General features: G+C 45.1%; 1 protein-coding gene across 1 annotated transcript in view; it reads right to left on the minus strand.

Annotated features, from left to right (window-relative positions):
• Nucleotides 1-12,095: 12,095 nt before the first annotated feature.
• ITSN1 (intersectin 1) overlaps nucleotides 12,096-24,794 on the minus strand; it is a 207,935-nt gene continuing 195,236 nt past the window's right edge. Inside the window, exons 33-39 of the mRNA XM_014786824.2 lie at nucleotides 21,925-22,092; nucleotides 17,853-18,065; nucleotides 16,655-16,776; nucleotides 15,559-15,641; nucleotides 15,144-15,227; nucleotides 14,482-14,655; nucleotides 12,096-12,648 (exon numbers count right to left, since the gene is read on the minus strand). Coding sequence (XP_014642310.1) covers nucleotides 12,500-12,648; nucleotides 14,482-14,655; nucleotides 15,144-15,227; nucleotides 15,559-15,641; nucleotides 16,655-16,776; nucleotides 17,853-18,065; nucleotides 21,925-22,092 — 993 coding nt within the window. The 3' untranslated portion in view covers nucleotides 12,096-12,499. The remainder of the gene's footprint in view (nucleotides 12,649-14,481; nucleotides 14,656-15,143; nucleotides 15,228-15,558; nucleotides 15,642-16,654; nucleotides 16,777-17,852; nucleotides 18,066-21,924; nucleotides 22,093-24,794) is intronic.

The raw sequence follows: 24,794 nt of genomic DNA on the forward strand, positions 1-24,794 counted from the left end.
TGTTCCATATAATTTTTAGGATTCTTTGTTCTATTTCTGTGAAAAATGTTGTTGGAACTTTGATAGGGATTGCATTGAATCTATAGATGGCTTTAGGAAGTATGGACATCTTAACTGTGTTAATTCTTCCAATCCAAGAGCACGGAATATCTTTCCATTTCTTTGTGTCTTCTTCAATTTCTTTCAGAAATGTTTTATAGTTTTCGGTGTACAGATCTTTCACCTCTTTGGTTAAGTTTATTCCTAGGTATTTTATTCTTTTTGTTGCAATTGTAAATGGGATGGTATTCTTAATTTCTCTTTCTGCTAACTTCGTTGTTAGTGTACAGAAATGCAACTGATTTTTGTATGTTGATTTTGTATCCTGCAACTTTACCATATTCATTTATTACTTCTAAAAGTTTTCTGGTGGATTCTTTAGGGTTTTCTATATATAAAATCATGTCATCTGCAAATAGTGACAGTTTCACTTCTTCCTTTCCAATTTGGATCCCTTTTATTTCTTTCTCTTGCCTGATTGCTCTGGCTAGGACTTCCAATACTATGTTAAATAGGAGTGGTGACAGTGGGCATCCTTGTCTGGTTCCTGTTCTTAGAGGGATGGCTTTCAGTTTTTCGCCATTGAGGATGATATTAGCTGTGGGTTTCTCATATATGGTCTTTATTATGTTGAGATACTTTCCTTCTATACCCATTTTATTCAGAGTTTTTATCCATTTATGATAAAATGTATCTTGTCAAATGCTTTCTCTGCATCTATTGAGATGATCATGTGATTTTTGTTCTTCATTTTATTAATGTGGTGTATTACGTTGATTGATTTGCGAATGTTAAACCATCCCTGCATACCTGGAATAAATCCCACTTGATCATGGTGTATAATCTTTTTAACGTATTGTTGTATGCGATTTGCTAGTATTTTGTTGAGGATTTTCGCATCGATGTTCATCAGTGATATTGGCCTGTAATTTTCTTTTTTTGCGTTGTCCTTGTCTGGTTTTGGCATCAGGGTAATGTCAGCTTCGTAGAATGAGTTAGGGAGCTTCCCCCCCTCCTCAATTTTTTGGAAGAGTTTGAGAAGGATAGGTATTAAGTCTTCTTTGAATGTTTGGTAGAATTCACCAGGGAAGCCGTCTGGTCCTGGACTTTTATTTTTGGGGAGGTTTGTGATTACTGTTTCGCTCTCCTTACTGGTGATTGGTCTATTCAAATTCTCTACTTCTTCTTGATCCAGTTTTGGACGGTTGTATGAGTCTAAGAATTTATCCATTTCTTCCAGATTGTCGAATTGGTTGGCATATTATTTTTAAAACTTCAAACAACAACCAAGAATAGGGCATACAATTTTTATGTTTATCAAAAATGAGGCCTACCAATTTAAAAGAAGGCAAAGATACGCTGCTTTAGGGTCAATTTTTTTTAAGTGTGCTGTAACAATTCAACTAGTATCCAAGCCAACCAGAGAATTTAAAGGACATGTTCATATTCAGATAAAGCAGTGACAACATAAGAGGAATTACCTTAAAACCAGAACAGAGGGCCGGCCCCGTGGCTTAGCAGTTAAGTGCACGCGCTCCGCTGCTGGTGGCCCGGGTTCGGATCCCGGGCACGCACCGACGCAGCGCTTCTCCGGCCATGTTGAGGCCACGTCCCACATACAGCAGCTAGAAGGATGTGCAACTGTGACATACAACTATCTACTGCGGCTTTGGGGGAAAAAATAAATAAATAAAGTTTTAAAACCAGAACAGAAGGGACTGGCCCAGTGGCACAGTGGTTAGGTTCACACACTCCACGTTGGTGGCCCAGGGTTTGCAGTTTTGAATCCCAGGTGCGGACCGACTCATCGCTCATCAAGCCAAGCTTTGGCGGCGTCCCACATACAAAATAGAGGAAGAGGAGCTCAGATGTTAGCTCAGGGCCAATCTTCCTCACCAAAAAAAAAAAAAAAAAACCAGAACAGAAGAAAATGCTCTATGTTATGCACTAAAATTCAGATAACAACAAAATTCAGCATTGCGTTTGCTAATGGTGCCCTGAGTTAAAAGTCAAGGTTCTGAACATGTGGAGTTGTTTGTGTTAGAAACTTCTTTGGGGAAAATCAGAGTGATCCTTCTGAAAGTCCTTATAAGACAATCTTAGCTTTTTGCTCTCCCCTCACCACCCCTGGCATTCCTTACGCTACACAACGTAGAACTTCTCACATTCTCAGAAGTGGTACTTGACACAGAGAAATCGATTTTTACTTGGTGCTAACATTTGTCTGAAGAAGGCATGGGAGTGTTGATAGGGTTGCTGGTTTGGCTGGTTTTTAAGTTTATTTTTGCATAATTTTCCTTCCACAGCGACAGCCTTATCTTCGGGAGAAGGAAACACACAGGAGGCGATGCCATTAGCAGGGCCACGAGTTTCCTGTCTGCTCAGAACAGAGGTGGGGCAAAAAGAACCCAAAATAATCCACTGTCACAGAGTCGGCTTTTCTCATTTTATTCATGAACTATGTGAATTTAAACCGTACAGGTCAAAATGACCAAAGAGTGGTTTTTTGAAGAGATTGTTCTTTTTAGGTTCAAGATACACAGGAATAACAATCTGTACTGATGTCACTACTGGTTTAAAGAAAAAAGAAAACCAAAAGCAAAACTCGGTTACCATCATCTGAATAGGTAAATTGAACATTTCGTACATAATAAGGTGCCAAAGGGACACTCAGACGGCAAAACTAGTCTCAGCTTCTTTTAAACAAAAAAAGAAACCTAATGTTTTGGCCCCGCTTCATCAAACCTTAGACAGAGACATAATTCTACAATTTATAATAGTTTACTAATTTTTAGAGCTCCCTTGACATTACATATCAGACAATACAGTCTCCCTTTTATGGAAAATTAAACGGTACCATTATTTGGCAACAGAAGTATATTACAGTCAACAGGACATCCATTGGGGGGGTGGCTTAGTCTCACCCCTGGGCAGGGCTGTGACAGAAGCAATATGCCATCAGCACTGTGACCCACTAGTTACTGGAAACACAAGGGACTCATGTCAGGATTGATACATTCTTTTCCAAACAGGTAAAGGCTAACGGGAGTGGCTTGCAAGCCTTACTGGGAAGACACCCCATGTTCTTCTGGCTTCCTTGCCCCTAGACTTTTTTAGAACAACCAGGGCCCAGGAGGCAGTTGATTGGCTGACTTGTTCCCACTCACAGCCCTATTGCTACCCCAGCCAGGAGGGCATGGTGCTAAGGAAGAAGGGTCAGGACCTACTCTGGGTGGTCTAGTTCTGCCAGCTGGTCTAAGATGCCCTTGCCAGGCTACGCTTGAACAAGGAGATCTCTAAACGGCTCCGTCTTTGGGAATAAAGTCAGTTACAGTCCACATGCACAGTTCCTCAAGGTGATTTTCGGATTACTTGTATGACAACAGATTCCCAGAAGCTTCTGGAAATCACAGCTCCCAGCACCCCTGAAGTCCAGGAAGTCATTTTGACTCTAGCGTTCGCCAATTTCAGGCCTATCAAATAGGGGACTTCAACTGTTGGTTGGCAGTATCAAGAAGCACACAGCTTGCTGGAAGAAATGTTGAAAACCTAACGCTCACACTCCCCACATGTCCTTTCAAGCCATCAGCCCTAAACTGCCCACAAACAGTGATCCGTATGCGGTGCCCCCATCTCACCAGGAACTGTTTTCTGCGCTGCACCATTTCTGGCCTGTTTGGGGAGGCTGGACCTTCGGGGTTGTCACCTTCTGAAATGACTTCCAAATGCATCTCTCAGAGGTTTAGAGGTTGAGTTTCATAAAATTCATGGGGTTTTGCATTCCATCCTTAGGTGGCCTGCAGGAACACTTCTGGTGGCAAAGTCTAGAAAGTCTGTGCCCCAGAAGCAGCCTGGACTTCTGATCCTTTTCTGGGAAGAGGAGGAGGAGACAGGCTTCTTGCCCCTGGGGTCTCCCTCAGGGACACAGGCATCTGGGAGGCTGCTCTGTGTTGCCTGTTTCGTGTGCCCAGAAACAACTTACCCCAGAAACCCCCAAACTTCATCCTTCAACCCACCCAGCTGTGCAACAGGTGAAGGGGGTGCAGAGGCCCCAGAAGATTTCATGGAAAATGCAAACCCCAAGGGGATATGCTGAATCTATCCAGAAAGATAACAGCCAAGGGTGACCCAGAAGTCAGGGAGAGGCCTCCCCGCCATGTTCAGAACTTTCTAGAGGGACGGCTGGGTCAGCCCTGGATTCCTGACCAATCCACCAGAACCCATCGAAGCTTCTGTGGCACATGGACCAGATGAGAATCAGGCTCTCAATTCTCTCGTCCTTCCTGACACAACCACCCTCCAGAACAAGTTACCTTTTTAAATCAGGTTTTAATGACACACCGAGGTCTCATCCGAGGTCATGGCTAGAGGATACTTTTCATTTTATCACACTACCATCCATTTCATTTAAATTCATCATATTCCCTGCCCCCAGAATGACTTCTTTGAATTTCTAACATATGCACTTGGATTTTCCTTTCAATACAAGAAATTTAGTTGGGTTGAACCCGAGTAATCTGATTAAGCATCTTCTACTCCAGGAATAGGTTTTTACATTTTTTTCTATAGTTTTATGCACTTAAATTAGATTCCTAAAATACTCTCATATACATACAGAAAAATAATCTCTCAATGACAAATCACATTTTACAATAACAAGTTAAATATTTTTGACTACAGAATCTGTGTTAGTTTATGCAACATTTAACAGCATAGCCTCTTACATACCATATATACAGGTAGTCATGGACATTCCCAGCAACACACAGCAGAGGTTTCATGACAAACCATTTAAAGAGCACAACTTTTTCACTTTATGTAACGGAATTCTGCATTTTCCTTAGCTGGAAACTGCATAAAATGCAGAAAACCAGAAGCTGAGAGCTGATTATCATACAGAGGACTTTTTTGTTGCAGATTTCTCATCTGTACACACGTATTTACACGTATGGGGACCACCTATGGATGTGAGGATATAAAGTTTACGGAGCTAAGGCAATACAACAGGAAGTAGATGATTGCTGACTTCTCTATCTATGCAGGGCTGTGAAGGGGTAGGAAGGAGGGGGCCAGTTACAGTATAGACTTCAGCTTTCGGGGCTTCAGCAGACAGGATCTGAAGTTGGTGTCACAGTACGAAGACACTTGGCCTATTGGCAACGTATGTTTTAAATGCATGTGTAAAAATAAATATCACTACCAAAGACCTTGCTAGAATATCTATTTTCCAACACAGTGACTATTCAGCAGATGACATTTTAAGGACGTTGATTTGTAAAATGGGCATCAAAATGCTCATTCATGAAAACGAATGCTGACACAATATTAATTAAATGCCTCTAGAAAACACTTGCGGACTTGCAGTAGTTTGGAAGATTGTATTACACGTAGAAACAAAGCTATTGTTTGCTATTTTACTCAAAGTGACGCAGTCAAATTCACTCGAGATGAATTTGCAATTTCTGTTCAACTTTCTATTGACATTTTTACTTTATAATCCCAGACAGAAGTGGGAAACATAGAAAGGATTATTGCTCTCTGTGTGTGGAAATGAGCCTGATTTGCAAAGAGCAAGGGGGAGTGCAAAAATTTTGGAGCGTCCAGCCCAGTGCAAGTAAAAGCTTGTGGAAGAAAGCAATAACAAGCGAACAGCAGGAGGATTAACTCGATGATCATCTGCCTCTGGGAGATGTGGTCTTCTAGAATTTGAGGCTGCTCACACAGTGGGTTCTTTTCTCTCTCCTGACGTGACCCTACTGAAAAGCCATAGATGGGCTCCTATGTGGAGAGCCCAGCTGGGAAGTCGCTGCCTCTCAGAAGCAGATGCCCCCAGACACCTGTGGACACCATTTGGCCTGGCAGAGCAGGGAGGTGGCAGCCTCCAGGCACTCCCTCTCTCCAGGGAGCAGCGATGGAGGAACCAGCGTCCAGCCCCTGGGGAAGGGGCATGAGTACCTCCCCATCCTCCCTGCTTCTCGTTACTCTTCCTGGATGCTCACTTTGAAGACAGAGGCTGAAAATGCCTCTCTGTCCTAACAGGAAAGGGGAGAAAAACCCCGGGTGGCTGACTAACGACCAAAAGGAAGAGTTTTATTTCAAGTTAGTGGGTTAAAAGGTAAATGCTCAAAGGGCTCTTGGCGCCTGTGGCAGCCCTGGACTGGGAGCCCAGAGACCGGGCAGATGCTCCCTCTCCGCGCCAGGCGCATCTGTCAACTAGAGGCTTGGGTTCCCGACCCTCTGATTAGTCCAGACCATTTGTGCTTTTACAAAATAACAGTAGATGTTTTGAAAGCGTATCAGCCCAGCTCTCCACAACCTGCCAGGGAGACTTTACAAAGTAAGAAGACACAAGAGGAAGCCCCACCTGCCTCAAGAACCACTGAAAATACAGTGTGACTAGGGCTGGCTTCATGGGTGTGTCACCTGTGCAGTCACACTGGACCCTGTGCTTAGAAGAGCCTGCATTTGGTTTAATTCTCTGCTGTCATCACCTCGAAATTCTTAATAATTTTGGACAAGGAGCCTCACATTTCCGTTTTGCACTCAGCTCACAAATTATGTAGCAGGTCCTGAGTGTGATTATGGGAGGGTCAGAGCATCCTGTTTCCATGTTCAATCCACATACCCATTCATTCCCCCAGTGCACACGCAAACGCAAACACACACACACACACACACACACACCACAAAATAGCTTCTTTATCCTCCGTTTCAACGGTTCTTTACATCTGAAATCCCACAAGTCAAAGTCTCCAAGTAGAGACTCTGTTCTCTAACCCAAGTAGCGGGGACCTGACTTCTAGAACCTTTGCTGGAGAGAGGGCGCCTCCTCCAGCCAGCCTGCCCCGAGGTCCGCCCAGCGATGGGGACACTTCTGACTTACACTTGAGGTCCCTGGAGGGCTGAATCTCAGGGGCTTTCACCAAAGCAGATGCAGAAAAGGCAGGAAGGCTGAAGACCCCGTACCCCCCAACCGCAGCAGGAGGGAAAGGGAAAGTGTCCCTAGGTACCCCAGGAGCGCTGGGTTCGAGTCCACGCCCGCCGCTAACTTCCTTCCATCTCCTGCCTTTACTCCCAGACCCAGCAAGTTTGTTCTGATTTTTACAAGAGCAACGTCCTGGAGCTGCAGTAGGTGGCGCCAGTACGCTGGGATCCGCCAGTGGGACCGGCAAATTTCCGACAGGAGATCGCCCCCTAGCGGTGACAGTGGGTAGAGAGGCGGCTACTTGCTCCTCAACCAGACGGGGCAAAGCCACAACTCCCCTTTCTCTGGTACCTGTTATTGCCCTCTTTGTCACAGGCCCCCATTCTGCTTCAATACAGAAACAAGAGGAAATAGGGGTTTGAGCATAAGAGGAGAAGTGCAGAGGAACGGAGTTTTAGAAACACAGCCGCACAGGAATGTTATTCTTTTAAATGAAAAAAGTACAAAACCAGGGCTCCTAGAAGAAAAAAATATGCATTCCTATCACTGCGTAAAAAGAAACCCTGGCTACTGGTTAAGTTTCAGTAAATATCAGAGAAACGCTCAGTTTTTTCAAGGCTGATCCATTAAGCCCACTTCTGAACACAGTTTTATCTGGTGGGCTCTGAACGCTAAAATATTCACACTGTTCAGATGATATTAACAATATAGGCTGGTATAGAAAGTAGAACAGAATCCTATTAAAACGAACTCACAAAACACCCTGACATACAGTAGGGAGGGGCAAATTTACCCCGAAATACCACAACCACACATAGCGTTGAAAAAATTATTATGTGGGTGTTATCTGGTTCCCCAAGGCTGGATTAAAGAGGGTTCCTTTTAATGGAGGAGCTGATTGAATCTGCATGTCACTGAAATAATTATTTGGAGGTGGAGATGAATTTTTACAAGCATTGGATGTTATTTCAATGACTTAAAATTAGATCTATGATTAGGCCGTGAAAGCCACAAAGGCAGGCCCCTCGCCACTGCCTCCCAGGCCCTAGGACAGAGGCCTGACCTGGGACGGGGACTCCCTGAATGTGAACAATGCACGATTAGCATTACTGACTATGTTACTGAGAGACCAAAACCCAGAGATAAGACTTGACAACGTTGCATCTGGGTTTTCACGCTCCCAAGATAGAGAGCTGTTAGATGCTTCCTGTCTTTCATGTGGAATAAGTTTTCCATGCTTATCAGGAATAGATTCTGGCTCCTAAAGATATCAGGTTATGTACCTTAGTCCACCCTGATGACCTACAAACATATCTTGGATCTGATACAGTGCAGGGTGAGGAAACAGAAGTTCTAGAATTTTCTTTTCCTCTAGCTCAAACAAACGGCTGCTTTCCAATAAACAATAAACATGCCAACTATATTTACACAATACTAAGCGGCCCCACAGAACATGGCTCAGGGCAGCTGCCAGGTGAGTTCTGAGCTCTGGCAGCTGCCCCCAGCCATTCTCGGCAGTAAGGGGAACGCTCACAGGCATTTCAACACCCCAAGGTGCAGCGAGAAGGGGGTGTTGGTTTCACCAAATACCTCTTAGGGTGGCTCAGACCACAGCATCCGTCCGAGGGCTTTACCACATCACTAGTTTCTGGCGCTACCTACCGACCATGCTTCTGCCTGGTAGGAGAAAAGGCTCCTAATTCTGAAAGCAAAAACAAGAACATCCAGGCTCGTCTGTATTCATCGCCTCACTTTCTGGCACAGGAGGCTCTAAACGCGTAAAGCAAGTGCCTCTGGAGCAAGCAGACCCAGTGCTAACCTCACACTCACCTCAAGTCTGGAATGATCCTGTTACCCTAAAGTACGCAGGTGTCTGTTTCAAAGTGCTAGTGTCTGCTGTAAAGCTCGTCTCCAACCCCAAAAGACAAAGGAGTCAAATGAAAAATAAAATAAAGTAAAATAAAAAAATGAAATAAAATAAATCTTACCCACTGTTTCCAATGGAAATTCTTAAAATTGTTATATACACAAAACAAATTTTCTTCTTATGAATCCTGAAGGCCCAACCAAGCAGAAAAAACTATTTGGAGTAGAGAGAGAGAAGGCTTTTTCTCCTTGTACAAAGTATTGGTAAACTCTAAAATATACTCCAAGATCTCCACTTTTCAAATAAAACCAGAAGCACCCCATCCATTTCTCTCTTCTCCAGCCCCATCGGGTTCTAGAATGCCCCTGTTCGGTATGGTCGGTGGCTTATGCTTGCACCAGCCAGCTCCTGGAGAGATAGCCGACCTGGCCGGCCTTGGATGGCAGACCTGCAATCATCCTTCTCCAGTGGTTCTTGACCTCACTCCCACCCCGGAGGACACCTGGGTACCAGGTCACCAAGACAGTGCAAGTGGCCAATTTACCCATTTTCTGATAGGATATTTTTCCCAATTAAATTCAGTGCTACTCAACCAGATGAAACCAGACTGCCATCTGTAGGTCATGCTTAAGTTGTTCAAAAAGCAAAGAAAAAAAATATGTTCCTTTTAAAATTAATGTTCTCTGGGAGCATCGCTCTCTCCTCTGCCATCACAGGACAGGGACATGTTACCCGAGCAGTCAAACAAAGACTCCTGGCTCCCGTTTCTCAAGCATCCCTGACGACCCTAGTCTAGAAAGGTCCTTCTTTCTGTGTCAGGCCAGCCCTGGATCTGAATGAAGCACATCCTTCAGGCCCTCGTGGTCACAGCAGACCTGCTTCCAGGAGATGATGCTGCCTACCTGCCTGCCAGGAGAGACAATATCAGCCAGAGAAACCCTGCCCCAGGGTGACTGGGATATGGATTGTCCCTTCAGGAGAGTCTACGAAGAAGCCACAGCCCAAGTGCTCCTGTCCACAGAGCACAGCCCTGTAAGCAGAAGAGCCCTTTGTTGGGCTAGAGGAGGGCAAGGGGGCTCAGAGAAGAGAGAAGCTTGCCGGGGTGTCTAGAGGGCTGGGATCAGAATGCCAGGATGCCATGGCCTAGAGAAATTCTGTGTTTAGAAAGCGCAGAGCTAGAAGACAGATTGGCAAGGGACATTTGATCCGTATGAAATTTAGCCCAGGTAGCCAAAAAGTGAAAGACTTGAAGAATTTGAGACTGCATGCATTTCCCACATTCCTCTATCCCCCGACATGACCCATGAGTCACAGCTGGATCTGAGGGCCAGTCTAACTCATCCATAAGTACAACTGGTCACATTACAAATTACACCACTGAGTACGAGGACACTAATCCAGAACTCGCTACCCTGGAGGAACATCTCAGGGATGCTCAGTATAGTCATTTGGGAAAAAAGACTCACATATTGCTTTTTCATGCTATGTTAATTCCAATAATGGGACTCTGTGAGTGGGTCACCTGGTGGACCTAAAAGGGCTACAAGATTGTTTGTCATTGTGCACACCACATCCTACCTACAGGAACAGTGATGCCCAACATTAACACGCAAAGAAAGTCAATGAAGAAAAGGGAGAACAGAAAGAAAGGTATTGGAATGGTGACCCAATACTACCCCATTTACACATTTAATACTTTTTTTTCTACCATACTAACATGTCCTTCACAAATACACTGAACAAACTATATTGGTTATAGAAATAGGAAAGCATGAGTTGTAAGTCTATTTATAGATTTAATTTAAAACAGTTTCTTAACAACATCAAAAAAATATAAACTTAAAGAATTTGAACTATGTTTTCTGCTGGGAAGTGGTGAACAAACGCATGCCAGAAGTTAAACTTGGTCTATACCATGTTCAGTTGAAAGTTTCTAACTAAAGGGTATTATCTGCTTGTTTCAAAAAATACTTATGTCTGTTGTTCTTGATACAAAATTCTACACTATCTTCAATAAATAAATAATAAAGTGTTTCTTAAAAGTATGAAATGTAAACTTTGTTGCCCTTCCCAACACACATTTTAAAAATTGCTTGAAATATGACAGGGCTTTTATGGGAAATTATGACACTATGCATTCAGTTCCCAGCAAGGCGGGTACACTGCTACTATGTTGATGCTATCGTTTATAAAGCACTTCTACAACCCTAATTAAATTCTAAGGACCTACAATCAAAGAGAACACCGTCTAACACAGGAAAGCTAGACTCCAGTACCAAGAGAACATGCAAAGAACATTTCGTGACCACAACAAACTGGGATTATGAGAACATTGACATGCGAGCAGAATACGACCCATACTTTTCCTTAGCAAATCAAGTTATTAACTAGTTAACCAGCCTATCTCCTGGCATGTAAGGGAAAAAAATCAAAGAATTCAAACCAAACAGCTTGGCATGTGGTCATACGCTCCTGACTCTGGCAATAAGCTCGTGTATTTTCATCACTGAGAGGTTGGTGGTGTGTGGTAGAGCACAGGAAACAGTCTTAGGTCTTCCTCCCCGGACTGTGGGGCTTGCATGCTCCTAGGGTCTTCCCCCCACCACATAATGGATTTCCTTCACATCTTTCCACCCCACTTCCAGATTGTCACTTTTCCTTTCCACGCCTTGGGGATGCCTTTTTTGGGAACATACCCAAACAGCTGCTGAAATTTCCCATGACAGTGAGGATCCAGCATATTCAAGCGAGAATAGGCTCAGAGCTGGTCACCAGCAACTACTCTTGTGATGAAACATCACAGGACCTCCAAGCCAAGAGAGAATTTCCCAACTGGGCTGGCAACCCAGATCCAATGACGTCATAAAGTAGCCTTTCAAGTGACCTGCGGTGATCGAATCCAGCAGAGGATAACTTTGTAGATAACAAGCTTCCTTAACTATCTTCCAAGCATGCTGGAAATTGGAATCGACTCGCCTTATAGTAGCCAGTGATAGTTCTCATTGACGTCTATCAATAAAAGACCTGGAGGGCACTGGAATGGCTCTAACAACGCACCTGCTGGAATCTTCCATGGACCAGCTCTTCAAAGAGCTAGCCCAGTGTCTGATCAGAAGACCATCTCCCCAAGTGATCAGATCTAGGGCAACATCTCAAATAAGGTCCCCGTGGGGGAATGAGATTCTGAAGCAATGACAGGACCATCATAATTATTTCTAAACACACCAAGGACTAGGCATCTATGTCAAGGGGCCTACTTGGGGGCTGGCGGAGGTAAGAAGGAAGAGGGTTACATAGGTTCTCCAAAAATACAGACATTGCCTTTATAAATCTATTTTACAGTAACCAGACCCATGCCTCAGGCCCAGGGATGGGCCCAGACTCCCAACAGAACCTCACTGGGGGCTATGAGATTTCAAAGACCCTAGAAGGCATGATGAGACCTGCAGTGAGGACGAAGGAAAACACAGTTTTGTTTCATAAAATGGGAATTGTTTGGGGGGAAGGATTGTCGAGAATTATTCCTAGAAGCTTTCAGGGGCCTGTCTTTGTTGTCCCATTGCCCTGTGGCTGAACACCCAGTGGTGGTCTTAGAAAACAACACCATTTCCAGACAGCATCCGCTGCCTCGGGCTGGAACTCTGCCATGCACGCCCTGGGCCAGCTCCCTATGGCTCATCAAACAACTGCAGGTCCAAGCGGACCACAATCTCTCCAGTGGGAACTTCATGCAGCAGGAGACACTTTGTAACTGGACCCTTGGAACCTTGGTCCTTCTTGATGTCAGCCACTCGGATCTCCGTTCGACCCAAAAAATCTGAAAGGAGAACAGACACTAACTCAGAGAGCGAATTCCTTCTCTTCGAGGCATGTATGTGACCTGTTGGGAACTTCCCACCGAATTGTTACACTCTCCCTTCTTCCAAAAGGGAGTTAGGTCAGTTTGCAGGAATCCATGAGCTATAATGACAGAGCATAAATTTTAAGTGGAGTGAAAAGAAAAGGACAAATTGGGGGGGGGGGTGGACAAAGGAGAGTCTAGAGGAGCTAAAAACACAGAGCACGACTTTCCCCACCCCTGGGGACCTCCAAAGGGCTAAAGCTCCCTGGGGGGTGATGCAAAACCAGATGTCGTCTCCACTGCACAATTTGCAATGAACGTGAAATGTAAAGAAATCACCCAGAAGTACAATTATTTCTGGGACAAAAATTAGACAGTAATTTCTCCCAGGGGTTGTCACAGGAGCACACTTCGTGATGTCACACCCCTTTCAGAAAAGTCAAAGTGAGTTAAGGCTGGTCCTGTAACGCCCCTCGTGTGTGCCGGAGAGCCAGTGCAAGGAGGTGAGAGAGGAGACAACAGCATGGGAATTGCATGCTTCCAGCCCTGCTCCAAAACAATCTCAACACCACTTTTTATCGAATATTGAGTGTCAGTATGAGAACGGACATGAACGCATGTGAAAAATTTTTAAATGCTATGCAAATACACGATGGTGTTAGATGGGCCTCCAGACCATTAATTCCATCATTTACTCATTCAACATTTATTTATTGGAATATACTATGATCCAGCCACTTCTGTACAGGAAACAGCCTTCTTTCAAGGCTCCCTTCTAAAACCTGGGAATTTTTTCTGGTGGACAGATACAGGTTTATTTTGCCCCTACGTGCATTTCATAGAAATAATCTCTAATGTAAGAACAACATTAGGATTTTCAATTATACCTAGTGGCGTTATCATTGTGTCATGATATTTCACTATTAAAAAAAAAAAAAACCCAACCTCAAACCTTCACTTATCAGAATAAAAACTGACAGTGAAACACAGTGTTTTAGAGCCCAGACTTGAGAGTCAGGCTGCTCTGGCCATTCTACCATTTAGCCAGCTCTGTGACTGTCTTTGGGCAATAATCAACAGTGATTAACTCACAATGAGATCATTCCTGTAGAAGTACTAACAGAGAAAAGCCACAAGGAGCAAGTGAAGCCTCGCACAGAGCTTGCCATCATTAGCCCCTCACTCCTAGCACCTAATTATACTTCTTTGAATATAATTGAGACCGTAATCTTTGAACTTACTCTCTGACTTTTATTGGGTTGAGGAAGAGAAGAGAGTTCTTGGAATCACTAGCCAAACCCATTCTTTTCCCGGCTCGAAGCAGAAGCAGAAAGTTGGTTGAAGGGACGATGTATCCAACACAATTCCATCCCTTTGATTAACCAGAACTGTCACCCACAGGGCACCTATTGATTCTGCCACACCCGTTGTGGGCTAACACTATTCTTGCTCAACTGGCTGGTTTTATCCATTGTCTTCATGGCTTTTGGCCAAGGACTAAAGGATTAGGCTGAGGCTTTGGGGTGCAGCCTTCTCTGCAGTCACCTGCTTCGGGGAAGCATAGGACCATGGTCTTGGTCTAGGGCAGCTGGACCACTCTAGACCAAGCATGGTTTGTCCACTGATGCCCCGGGATCAGTGAAGGCCACTTTCTAGGGAAGGCTGAGTCTTGTCTTGTGCCAACCTCATCTCTCTGGAGGGAAGCTCACAGACTTCTGGGCACCAAGTTCCCAGGTAGAAAATGTTTACCCATGAAAGCCAAGTGACAGGGAAGGAGGAGGGCACCTCAGGGGGCTGCTCTCTACTCACCGTCGGGAGAGAACTGGTCCCTCTCAAACACGGTGATGCAGAGGACCTCCTGCTCCAAGTCTTTGATGAAGAACTGGCAGTTGGAATTCCACTTAGGATTCAGAGTGTCCTGGATCGTCTTGGTGATGTGACACTGGGAGCCCATGGTCACCTCGCAGTACGGGTTACTCTTTCCTAGAGTGAATAGAGCCTGCTCGACTCCCAGGCATGGCGTGGCAGGGCCACAGCCACAGTGGGCAGCACTTGCCCTCTGAACCCCTCATTTTTGCCCCCCTCCATTGCCACGCTTATTAAGTGGCATAAAATGGAGAATCTGGGTGAAAACTCCCACAATTTAGCATCATACTTAAACTAAGAACAAATAATTAGATGAATGGGCTTCAAAACTAGGCCTTTCCTGTCTCCTCGCTTCATGTACCCTTAGATTACATCACATCTACTGTGAAATGGCAGCCACTCAGATCTCTCTGAAAAGCAAAATGGTGGAAAGGATTAGAATTTTTTTTTTTAATTCTAGGTTTTTAACAAGCGCTAGAAAAACCAATTCGGGAAGGAAATTTAGGCTTATGGAAATAGCACATTTTATTTAAAGCTGGGTGGGAGGGAAACAGAAAAAGCTTCCACCACTAATGCATGCTAGAGGGGGCTTCAAGGGTCCTTACCATGTGACCGACAGGGTTTCAGCTCAATGCCTTCAACGACATTCACCATCAACCTTCCAATACCTGTTGCCCTTTGGGAACGGACTATGATGGCAGGAAAAACAACACAAAATGTTTCTTTTTAACATTTGAAGCCTTTCCCACCCCTGTTTGCCTCATGATCCCTTTTAGGTTCCTGCCCCCACTCAAGAACAATTCTCCCCTCCTCTCTTTAACTCTTGCTTCCTTGCTCCTGGAATTTGCCCTCCATCCCTCATCCTGCACCCCACTTTCCCTCTTCCCCCACTTCCATCCCATCTCAGGCCTCTCTACCTCCAGGCCCATCTTCCAGCAATAAGGATTCTGGGCCCAACCACATGGCTCTCCGCCCCAGCTTTGCAGGAGACACGGTCCATGCTGCCGAGCAATGCATTACCCAGGTACGCCTTCTCCCGCTTCTTTTTCTCCGTCTCTATGTAGAGTTCAGAAGCAGCTTTGATCTTCTGCACCCAGGCCGTCCTTGGAAAGGAAAAGTCAGAAAAGTGCCAAAGAGAACTCAAGAAAAAGGCTTCAAGTCTCTTCGAAATCAGCTTCCAGAACTCTGCCTGTTTTATTCATTTGATTTTAACAAGAAAGACTTGGAAAGAAGGTTTTATGTTACACGATGCTCGTAATTATTCCTACCATTAATAAGAAAGGCATGAGTGACATTTTTATGGATGTTCCCAAGACCTGCATGGGTGGAAGAAAACCTATGACACATGTTGCCCTGGAGGAGATGTCAGCACACAACTTCTCTTCCTATCTTATTAAAAAGCATCAGGCAGTTGCCTAACCCAATAAGCCCAGAAGGATCCCTCCTACTAAACCATCCAAGGGAAGAACAAAACCATTTCCCAGATAAGGAAATGACCAAGCATGCACTGGGGAAGCAAGTTGCCATGACGTTTTCTCCTTCATTTTCCAGAAAACCATATGCATGATAACTTTGGCCAACTTTCTTGCTTGGCACAAACGCTCTTGGAATGTTGTTGGCCGCATGTCAAGTTCACCCTTCAGAAAATGATCTATTTCATTTGGCTCCAGGACTAGTCTTGAAGACACGATTGAAGCAAAACACCCACAGCTCTAGGATCCAGAATGTCTGTCCAGTGAGCCTGCTGAGAAGGGCGTCGAGTTTGGGTGGTCCTTTCATCCCCAAATCACTTTCCTACTGGTTTCTGCCACCTGGGAAACCCTGGGAAACCTGAGATGCCCCATTTATCTTAAAGAATGCTGAACATTTCTACCAAAAAAATTCTCAAGCAAAATTGGTTTCAATTCACTTTATTTTGAAAAATTCACGCCACGTGTCGGACTTCTACAAGGCTCTAGAAAAAAGTATTAAGCCCTCCTCCCCACCCCCTCCAGCCCAAGGTTATAGCATCGCAACTCGAGGAATGTTTGGATCTGCTGATTAATTAAATGTCCCACATGTGTCCTGAACCTGGTGGAACCAGGGTGCCCAGTGCCAGGGAGGTGGCCGGTCTTACCTTTCGTTTATGCTTTCTGCTCGGAGGGTATAGACTCGGTCGATGTGGGAAATGTGGAAGATGGGTTCATCTCCAGAAGGGTCAGTGGGTAATTTTACTAGAACCTCATTTAGGAAAATAGGCTGAAAAATAATGCAGAGGTGTTATAAAACCAGACTGGGCGTCTGTGTCTTCCAGTAAACTATGAGTGTGTATGCGCTTATGTGCACAAGTTGCACTAAGCTAAATTGAGTGTGTGTGTGTGTGTGTATGCATGTTTTCCAGTAAACTAGACTGATGGTGAGGGTGTGTGTGTGTGTGCTTGTGTCTGTGTGCATATGTGTGTGTGTTCCAATAAACTATCTAGGAATAATGATTTTGTGTTAATATCAACTTTCATATATTGCAAATTATAAATATGGATATCCCCCCCCCATTTTGCAGTATTTTTTCAGTCCTTCAGAATAAGAACTGACTGGTCTGTTTCTCCCACGGCATATCCTAATCAGCGAACGTTCTCCATCAACTTCCCCTCCAAGCAATTCCCTCCAAACATTTTCATACAAGGTTGCTAGTAACAATCTACATAAGTTTATTATTCTTTTTCCCAAAACAAAGCTAACTACCGCTTCAGAGACAATTCTCCCATAAGAACACCCCCACAGAGACAAATTTAGAAAAATAATATCCCGTGACACAAAGACACACAAACACAGCCATGTACATAGGAGCAGACCAAATAAACAGCTTAGGGAAATTCTCTACATGTTGACTATTTAGATTGGCTTTTGCTGGAAATGGTGAGGGACACGGATGTTTCAGGCTATCTTGAGGAGTTTGGAGGGGGATCTGGGAAGGTTGGGAAGGCGGGTGCTTGAGCCCTAGTCTGGAACTTTCCCACGCCTGCCTTATCTGCACACCAGAGTGTGAGCTGCACCAGGGCAGGGCGTGCCTCCGTCATATCTGGGGGACCACAGCAGCCATTTGACAACTAATAGATGTTTCCTCAATCAAATTGAGCGTCATTCCTTTTCTGATACTTCTGGAACTGCGGTGGGACAGACTGTCCTCTGCTTTCGTTACCCTAATACTGGCTCGCCCCCTTCGCCTTCTCCTTTATGCCACAGTCCCAAAGTGCTGCCAAAACTCTGGCTCCTTTTGGAAACTTTCTCCTCCCCCAAACACCAACCTTGATGTTGCCATCTAGAGTCAAACTTACTGTTTTGTACATTTTATACTGCAGGTTCGATTTGGGGCTGAAGACTTTGTCGGTGCCAGAAGAGCCCAAGGGTTTTATGATTTGGGTCAGCAGGAGGAAGTCGTTGAAGAGGAAGCCGTACAGCTCCTTGTTGCTCTTGGCCTTGTAGAGCTTCCCACTGTGCAGGAACTTGCGTGGCCCCAAGCAGTTGGTCACGGAATTGAACACAAGTTGCTGAGAAAGGAAAACAAAACCCAAAGAAGACACGATGAAGTGAGGTCATTTTTTGATTTCTGTTTTTCTGCATCTGAAAGCATGGGCTCCATCAAAGTCTGAGACCAGGCCCCAGCGGGCCCATATCTGAGACATAAATCACAGACTGCTTTGAAGACTTCAGGCCTTGGCTGAAGCCTTTGGGAGCCAAGAAGTCAAAGTCAGGCAAAGGCATGGTTCTGGGGATTTCCACTGTCAAGATGAGTCTTGGTTATGATTCCTAACGCTTTCTCCCTAGGGGTTTGCTGGTGTCTTAGGGTGATTGGTGCTCTTCTCTCTTTTACTTATTGGGGAAACTGGGCAGCAGGAAGAAAATACTCAGCCCTCAACTATCTCAATGAGTATATTCTGTGTGCAGTGGTGTGAACCAGCTCCAGTGATGGCCCCACACAGGCTCACACAGTTCTTCATGCTTCTGGAAAGCAACAGTGACTCTCTGTGTACAATTCCACAGGACAAATGCTACTTTCCAAGGTGCAGCTGGAGGCCAGAACCCCTAGTATGTGGGTGATTGCAAAACTCAGTGGTCCTGAACGATGCCTCAAAGCCAAGCAGAAGAGACACTGTGTTGGTGCACATTAAATCTCACCCAACTCACTGATCCTGAAAATGTGGGGAGGACAGCTCTCTTCCTGCCACTTCCCAAACCTTGGAGATGGCTCTGAGTGCTGAAATGTGGCTCTATCATCCCTCCTGGGCTCTACCATCTTGTGCTCTATCATCCCCCGCCCCCAACCCGGCTCTATCATCTCATGCTCTATCATCCCCCAGGATCTATCATCTATGTGAGCAGGGTCTAAAGGAGCAGAGGGAGACTGAGGCAGAAACGACTCTACTATGGCCCCCTTTTTTGATAGCAGGGGGAGAGACTGAGGGAGGGGAAGGCTACAGCTGTGCTCAGGCAGGGATACAATCCAGGCAGGCGTCAGACCTTCACAGCTCCCACCTGCCCACACTTGAGCCCCAGGGGTATGCTCCATCCAGCAGCCTTCAAGGCCAAGACTCTTTCCAGAGCTACAAACCCTACAGACCTCCCTAAGGAGAGTATTTGTGAAGAGGTGACGGGGTTCACAGCACCCTGAGAAATGCTGGTAGCCACCTGTCTCCCTCCAATATGTGAGAAAGAATCAGTGGTGCTTCTGTGACTGGAACCTATGGGTGTCTGGGAAGAGTAGCCACTCCACTCCACTCTTGAGTACAAGGAGGGAGGAGGGCCCCTCACCCCCCACCGAGCCTCTGAGGGAGCCCAAAAGACTGAAGGTCACACCCCAACGGAAGCCTTCAAAGGATATTCTTCACCCCTTGGCACTCTGAACAGGAGCCTGGAGATCAACCTAGCTCATTTTACTTGCCAAGAGAGAGTTCAAGACACTTGGTGACAATGAATCCAGAGACAGCAACTTGCATGACATAAAAGTGAAGTGGTTCATTCATACTCAAAGGCTAGGGCCTCCAACTGGCCAGGCTAACACTGAATTTATACGAATTGGAAAGAGTCTTTACATTTCTCTATCTTAAGACAAGAATGCCACAGATAGCATCTATCTGAAACTTAATCACTGGTGTGTGTCCAGATCTGGGCCAGAAACAGAAGTCAACATGCCCCCTTTCCATGATCGTGAACACTGAGCAGATAAAAATGAAAGCTGGTGGACAATAGCGAGGAAAGACCCAACACTAAAGAAGGACACAGTCTATTTCAAAGAAGGTCTATAAGCCACAAAAAGCACATGACGAGAGTTTATTTTATTCTTAATGTTTTAAGATGAAGAGCCAGGCCTGACTGCAGCCATGAGACTCAGGCTAGGGCCCCTTTCTAAAGTGTGTGTTGCCACCTTGGCATTTCTACCTGGAAGATTCAGGAGCTATTCAGGTCCATTGTCTTCAGGGTCAAGCTAACACTCCTCTGAATGGTACAGGCCTTCTCCCCAACCCCGCCTGCCTTCAGCTTGCCTTAAAACCTTATTGCCTATCGCCCTACATCCCTCACCCATGCCCTGCTCAGGCCGTGCCCTCCACCGAAGTCCGCTCCCCTTGGATTCTTTCCTGGAGAGATATCTTCGTCCTTCAACACCCTGCCAAGTGTCACCTTCTCCAACTCTTCCAGGAATGCCTCCTCGACTGTCCCTTCCTTCCCATCGCGTGTTCCCACAGCACTTGGCACCTAGTTCTCCCTCATCATTCCTCACATTTTGTTGTAAACATTGGTTTAGCCCCACCACTTTGTCCAGGACTTATAGGCTCCTTGAGAGGAGGGAGGTCACATCATATTGATTTTCATGTCCTCAGTGTTTAGTACTGAGCAGTAGCACATGGACAGATGCTCAATAAATGTTTATAGAATGAATAAGTGAATGAATGAATGAGTGAATAAGCCAACCAACCAATGAATGCCCCTGGATTGCACATCAACACAGAATTCCAAAATGGGAGCCCACATCCGTCACCTTGGTTTCCACAGGGCTGCTCTCACAACTCTGCTTATCCCACACTTATGCTGGAGGTGGACAGGGGAGGGGCAGGGAGGGACTGGTGGTGACTTCTTCAGGTGGTGACTGCCTTTGGAGCTTGTAAGAAGGAAGAAGCCACAGGGAGAGTGGATGAGGGAGACAAATTTTGCCTGGGTATTTTGGTAAACCCTAGTGAATGGTGTGTGTGCATGCATGTGTGTGTATGTGTGTGTACACGTGTGCACAGAGGCAAAGAGAGAGAGAAAAAAAACAGGCAGAAAGAGTGAATGAGACTAAAGGAAAGATAAGTGACAAGAAGAGAATTAAATACTAGAAGAGGCTTCTGTTTCTGGCAGTATGGTGAAGTAGAGATCTGACTCACCCAATGAAAATTTTAAAAACTGAGTAAAATATAAAAATGCACTTTTTAAATGCAAGCAAGGTGGTAAAAATAAAAGTAAGAAATTTGCAGAGGCCAAAAACAGAATGAAAATGTGAACCCCAGAAGATAAATAACCCCAAAGCTGGCATTAGCTTTAAGAGTCTCTCTCGAATCTGGTGACCTTGAGCTTCCATTTTAACGGCTATGTGGGATGCAGGAGACAGGTGATATATCCAGGCCCCACGTGAGGTGAGGGATCTCACAGGAGATCACAAAAAGCTGGACCCCAGAGGGAGAATGACAAGTAAACTCAGCACAGAAGGAAGGAGCAAGAAAACTTGCTTGTTTTTGACCTTAGTGTAAGTGGAGGGGAAAAAAATGCCCGTGAGAACTAGTAATCACAAAGCAGCTCTCACACAAGTTTACAACCACAATTCACACAACTAATGTGATCCAAAAACCCCCCTAAATTTAATTTTGGATGATCCTGGAAGCAATCCTCTCAGGAGGAATGCAATTTCAGACCTCAAAGATCCCACAGATAAAGTTCCAAGGAACACTGAGCTCACAGTCAAAAATCACAATACATACAGAGAAACAGACAAGTGTGTGGAGAGCCGGCAGAAGCAACAGACAAAAGAGTGAGATCCATAAGTTTAGATATTGAAATTATCAGATTTGAAACATACAGGAATATATTTAAAATGTGTTAGGAAATAAATGAGAAGCATGGCCCCTTGTGCAAGGAACAAGACACAAGAAAGAAACCAGATCTGAGAACATAAATAGCACTGATAGAACTGGAAAGAAAATAATTGAAATAAAGAACTCAGTGAATGGGTTCAATAGCAGATTAGAAGCAGCTGAAGAGAGATTTAGCAAGCGGTGGGCTGGAAAGGGGAATGCTTCGTCATCTTTCTCGTCCTCCTTCAGGCTGGCTGCCGAGGCTCAGCCGGCGGAGGCCCGGGTCCCACCCCTAGGCAGCTACCTCAGACAGGCCTTCACACTGCACGTGGGCTTGGATCCACTCTAGCCGGTCCGAGTTCTCCTTCTCCCGCACCCCCTCGTTCACCTGGGAACACAGCTCTTCCGCTTTCTCCAGGGCGTGCTTCAAGTGGCTGTGGTCGGGGTGGTTTTCAGGAGTGTTTTCCAAGATCTACACAGGAGAACAGAAGACAACAACCTTAGGCAGTGTGGGTCGGCCTGGGGTTGGCCATCCTGGAGGGCCAGGCCCAGCAAAGTCAGGGCACAGCACAGACCTTCCCTGAACACAACCACACAAGCAACTGCAGAGCTGTGCACCCACTGCTCGGGTGGGCGACATGACATGGAGCGTGACAGCCACTCCTTGTTGGCGGGGTCCCCTTGGTGGGCAGGAGATGCCACATTATTTATACTTGGGATATGAGGAGGGCAGTGGCTGCAGCAAGGACAATAATGCACCCACATGGATTACTCCCTAGAGAACGGCTCTCTCCTGGGTCCACACACACACAGGTGCACGTCTGTGCACCTCTGGAACTGCATGCAACCAGGTGCATCTGAGCAAATGTGCATTTTTCTGGATAGACCATTCCAAGCCCACAGTTAAGAGTGCCAGTTCTGGGGCTAGACCTCCTGGGTTAAAATCCCTGCTCTGCCATTGACCAGCCATGATATGTGCCAGCTACATAAATGTTCTGAGCCTCAGTTTCCTCATATGAAAAATGCGGATGCTAATAGCACCTCCTTTAGAGGTTGTTTGGAGGACTCAATGACTTGACACAAGTGAAGCAGTTTGCAAAGTTCCTGGCCCTTAGAAGGTGCTCAATCACTGAGAGCAATTACCATTAGATTCTCAAAGGACTTTGAGGGACTAAAAGCAGTCATCATGAAGAAAGACCCTAAGAACAAAGGAAGGCCCTAAGCCACCTTTGGAATGTGCCAGGAGTTTGTTGAGGGTGTACTTTCCCAGTCCTTGTCCACATACAAATAATTCAAATGGGCCTTACCCTGAATATTATCTCATTTCAAAGGTATACTTTAGTTTAAAAGTCCTAAGTAGCCACTCAAATTCAGAAAAACATACATTCTGCATCCTGTGACTCCATCAATCATTTCCAAGCAACAACCCCTACCTCTGGGCCAGTCCTGGCTGTATGCTGAATTCCCTTGAAAACTCCTGATGCCTCAATCCTGACCATATCGGAAGCCCTGGGGGTGGGACCCAGGCATAGGAATTTTCTAGAACTCTCCAGGTGATTCTAACATGCAGCCAAGTCTGAGGAGCACTGTTCTATACTGGAAGCCTACACAGCTGAATTGTGTGAATTCATTGGTTTTGTTTTTCTTCACAATAAAAATAGGTTTATTGACTTGTCTAACTGTAACAGTAATATTGTACAATGTACAAAATTTAGAAAAGTCAGAAAGTTGTAAGGTGGGGCCAGTCGAGTGATGTAGTGGTTAAGTTCACGTGCTCTGCTACAGTGGCCCAGGGTTCACAGGTTTGGATCCTGGATGCGGACCCATGCACTGCTTATCAAGCCGTGCTGTGGTGGCCTCCTATATACAAAATAGAGGAAGATAGACACAGACGTTAGCTCAGGGCCCATCTTCCTCACCAAAAGAAAAAAAAAAAACAAAGTTACAAGGAACCTAAAAATCACCCATAATCTCCCCATCTGGAGATAACCTCTAAATACATATTCATTAATATATTCTGCCTAGATACATCTATACATAATTTGTGTGTGTGTGTGTGTGTGAGGAAGATTAGCCCTGAGCTAATATCTGTTGCCAATCCTCCTCTTTTTGCGGAGGAAGACTGGCCCTGGGCTAACATCCGAGCCCATCTTCCTCCACTTTATATGGGACGCCGCCACAGCACGGCTTGACAAGCAGTGCGTGGGTCTGCGCCCGGGATCCAAACCCGCAAACCCCAGGCCATGGAAGCAGAGTGCGTGCGCTTAACCACATCACTGGGCTAGCCTCCTTATATACATAATTTTTTAAAATAAAAATTGGATCATGCTACCATACTACACTGTACCACTCTGTACACTTCTTTTTTCCCACTTCATAGTGGTTATGGCATATCATTGACTGTCCATTTCATATGGATCTATACTATCATTTTTAAGGATTCTATGTCATTGTAAGGATGAACTGCAATGCTCTTAAACAGTCCTCTTCCCATAAAACTTCATGTTGCTTCCAATTTTTCAATATTTGTCTTATTATTGCTTTAGAATAAACTCCTACAGGGGGAAGAGCTGAGCCAAAGGGAAGTTTGATCCACACAAAGCCCTCCAAAGAGCTGAACCAGTTTATCTTCCACTGCCATCCTTGCCAACGCTGGGGACCTACGATCTTTTCAATATACGCCTATCTGCCAAGCCCAAACCAAGATATTTTCTTGTTTTGTTATGCATTTATTTTATTACCAGTGAATTTGAACTTATTGTACATTTAGTATGTAAATGTACTAAATGATAAAGTTAATATTTATATACTGCTTAGTGTGAGCCAAATACTTTACATACATTAACTCAGTTAATTCTCACAACACAATGCGGTAAGGTACTATTAGTGTCCCTATTTTACAGATAAGGAAACTGAGGCCCAGAGAGGTTAAGGAACTTGCCCAAAGGCACACAGCAGTGGTAGCAAGATTCAAACCCAGGCAGCCTGGCTCCTGACTATGTGTTCTTTATTGCCACTCTACACTCCTCTCAGAAATGTCTAGTATGTATTTTACCTATTTTTCTATTAAGGTATTTATCTTTTTTTTTTGGTGAGGAAGATTATCCCTGAACTAACATCCGATGCCAATCCTCCTCTTTTTGCTGAGGAAGATTGGCCCTGGGCTAACATTCG

This window comes from Ceratotherium simum, chromosome 27, assembly GCF_057802395.1.
Source record: "Ceratotherium simum simum isolate JZ-2026a chromosome 27, ASM5780239v1, whole genome shotgun sequence".
Classification (NCBI taxonomy): domain Eukaryota; kingdom Metazoa; phylum Chordata; class Mammalia; order Perissodactyla; family Rhinocerotidae; genus Ceratotherium; species Ceratotherium simum.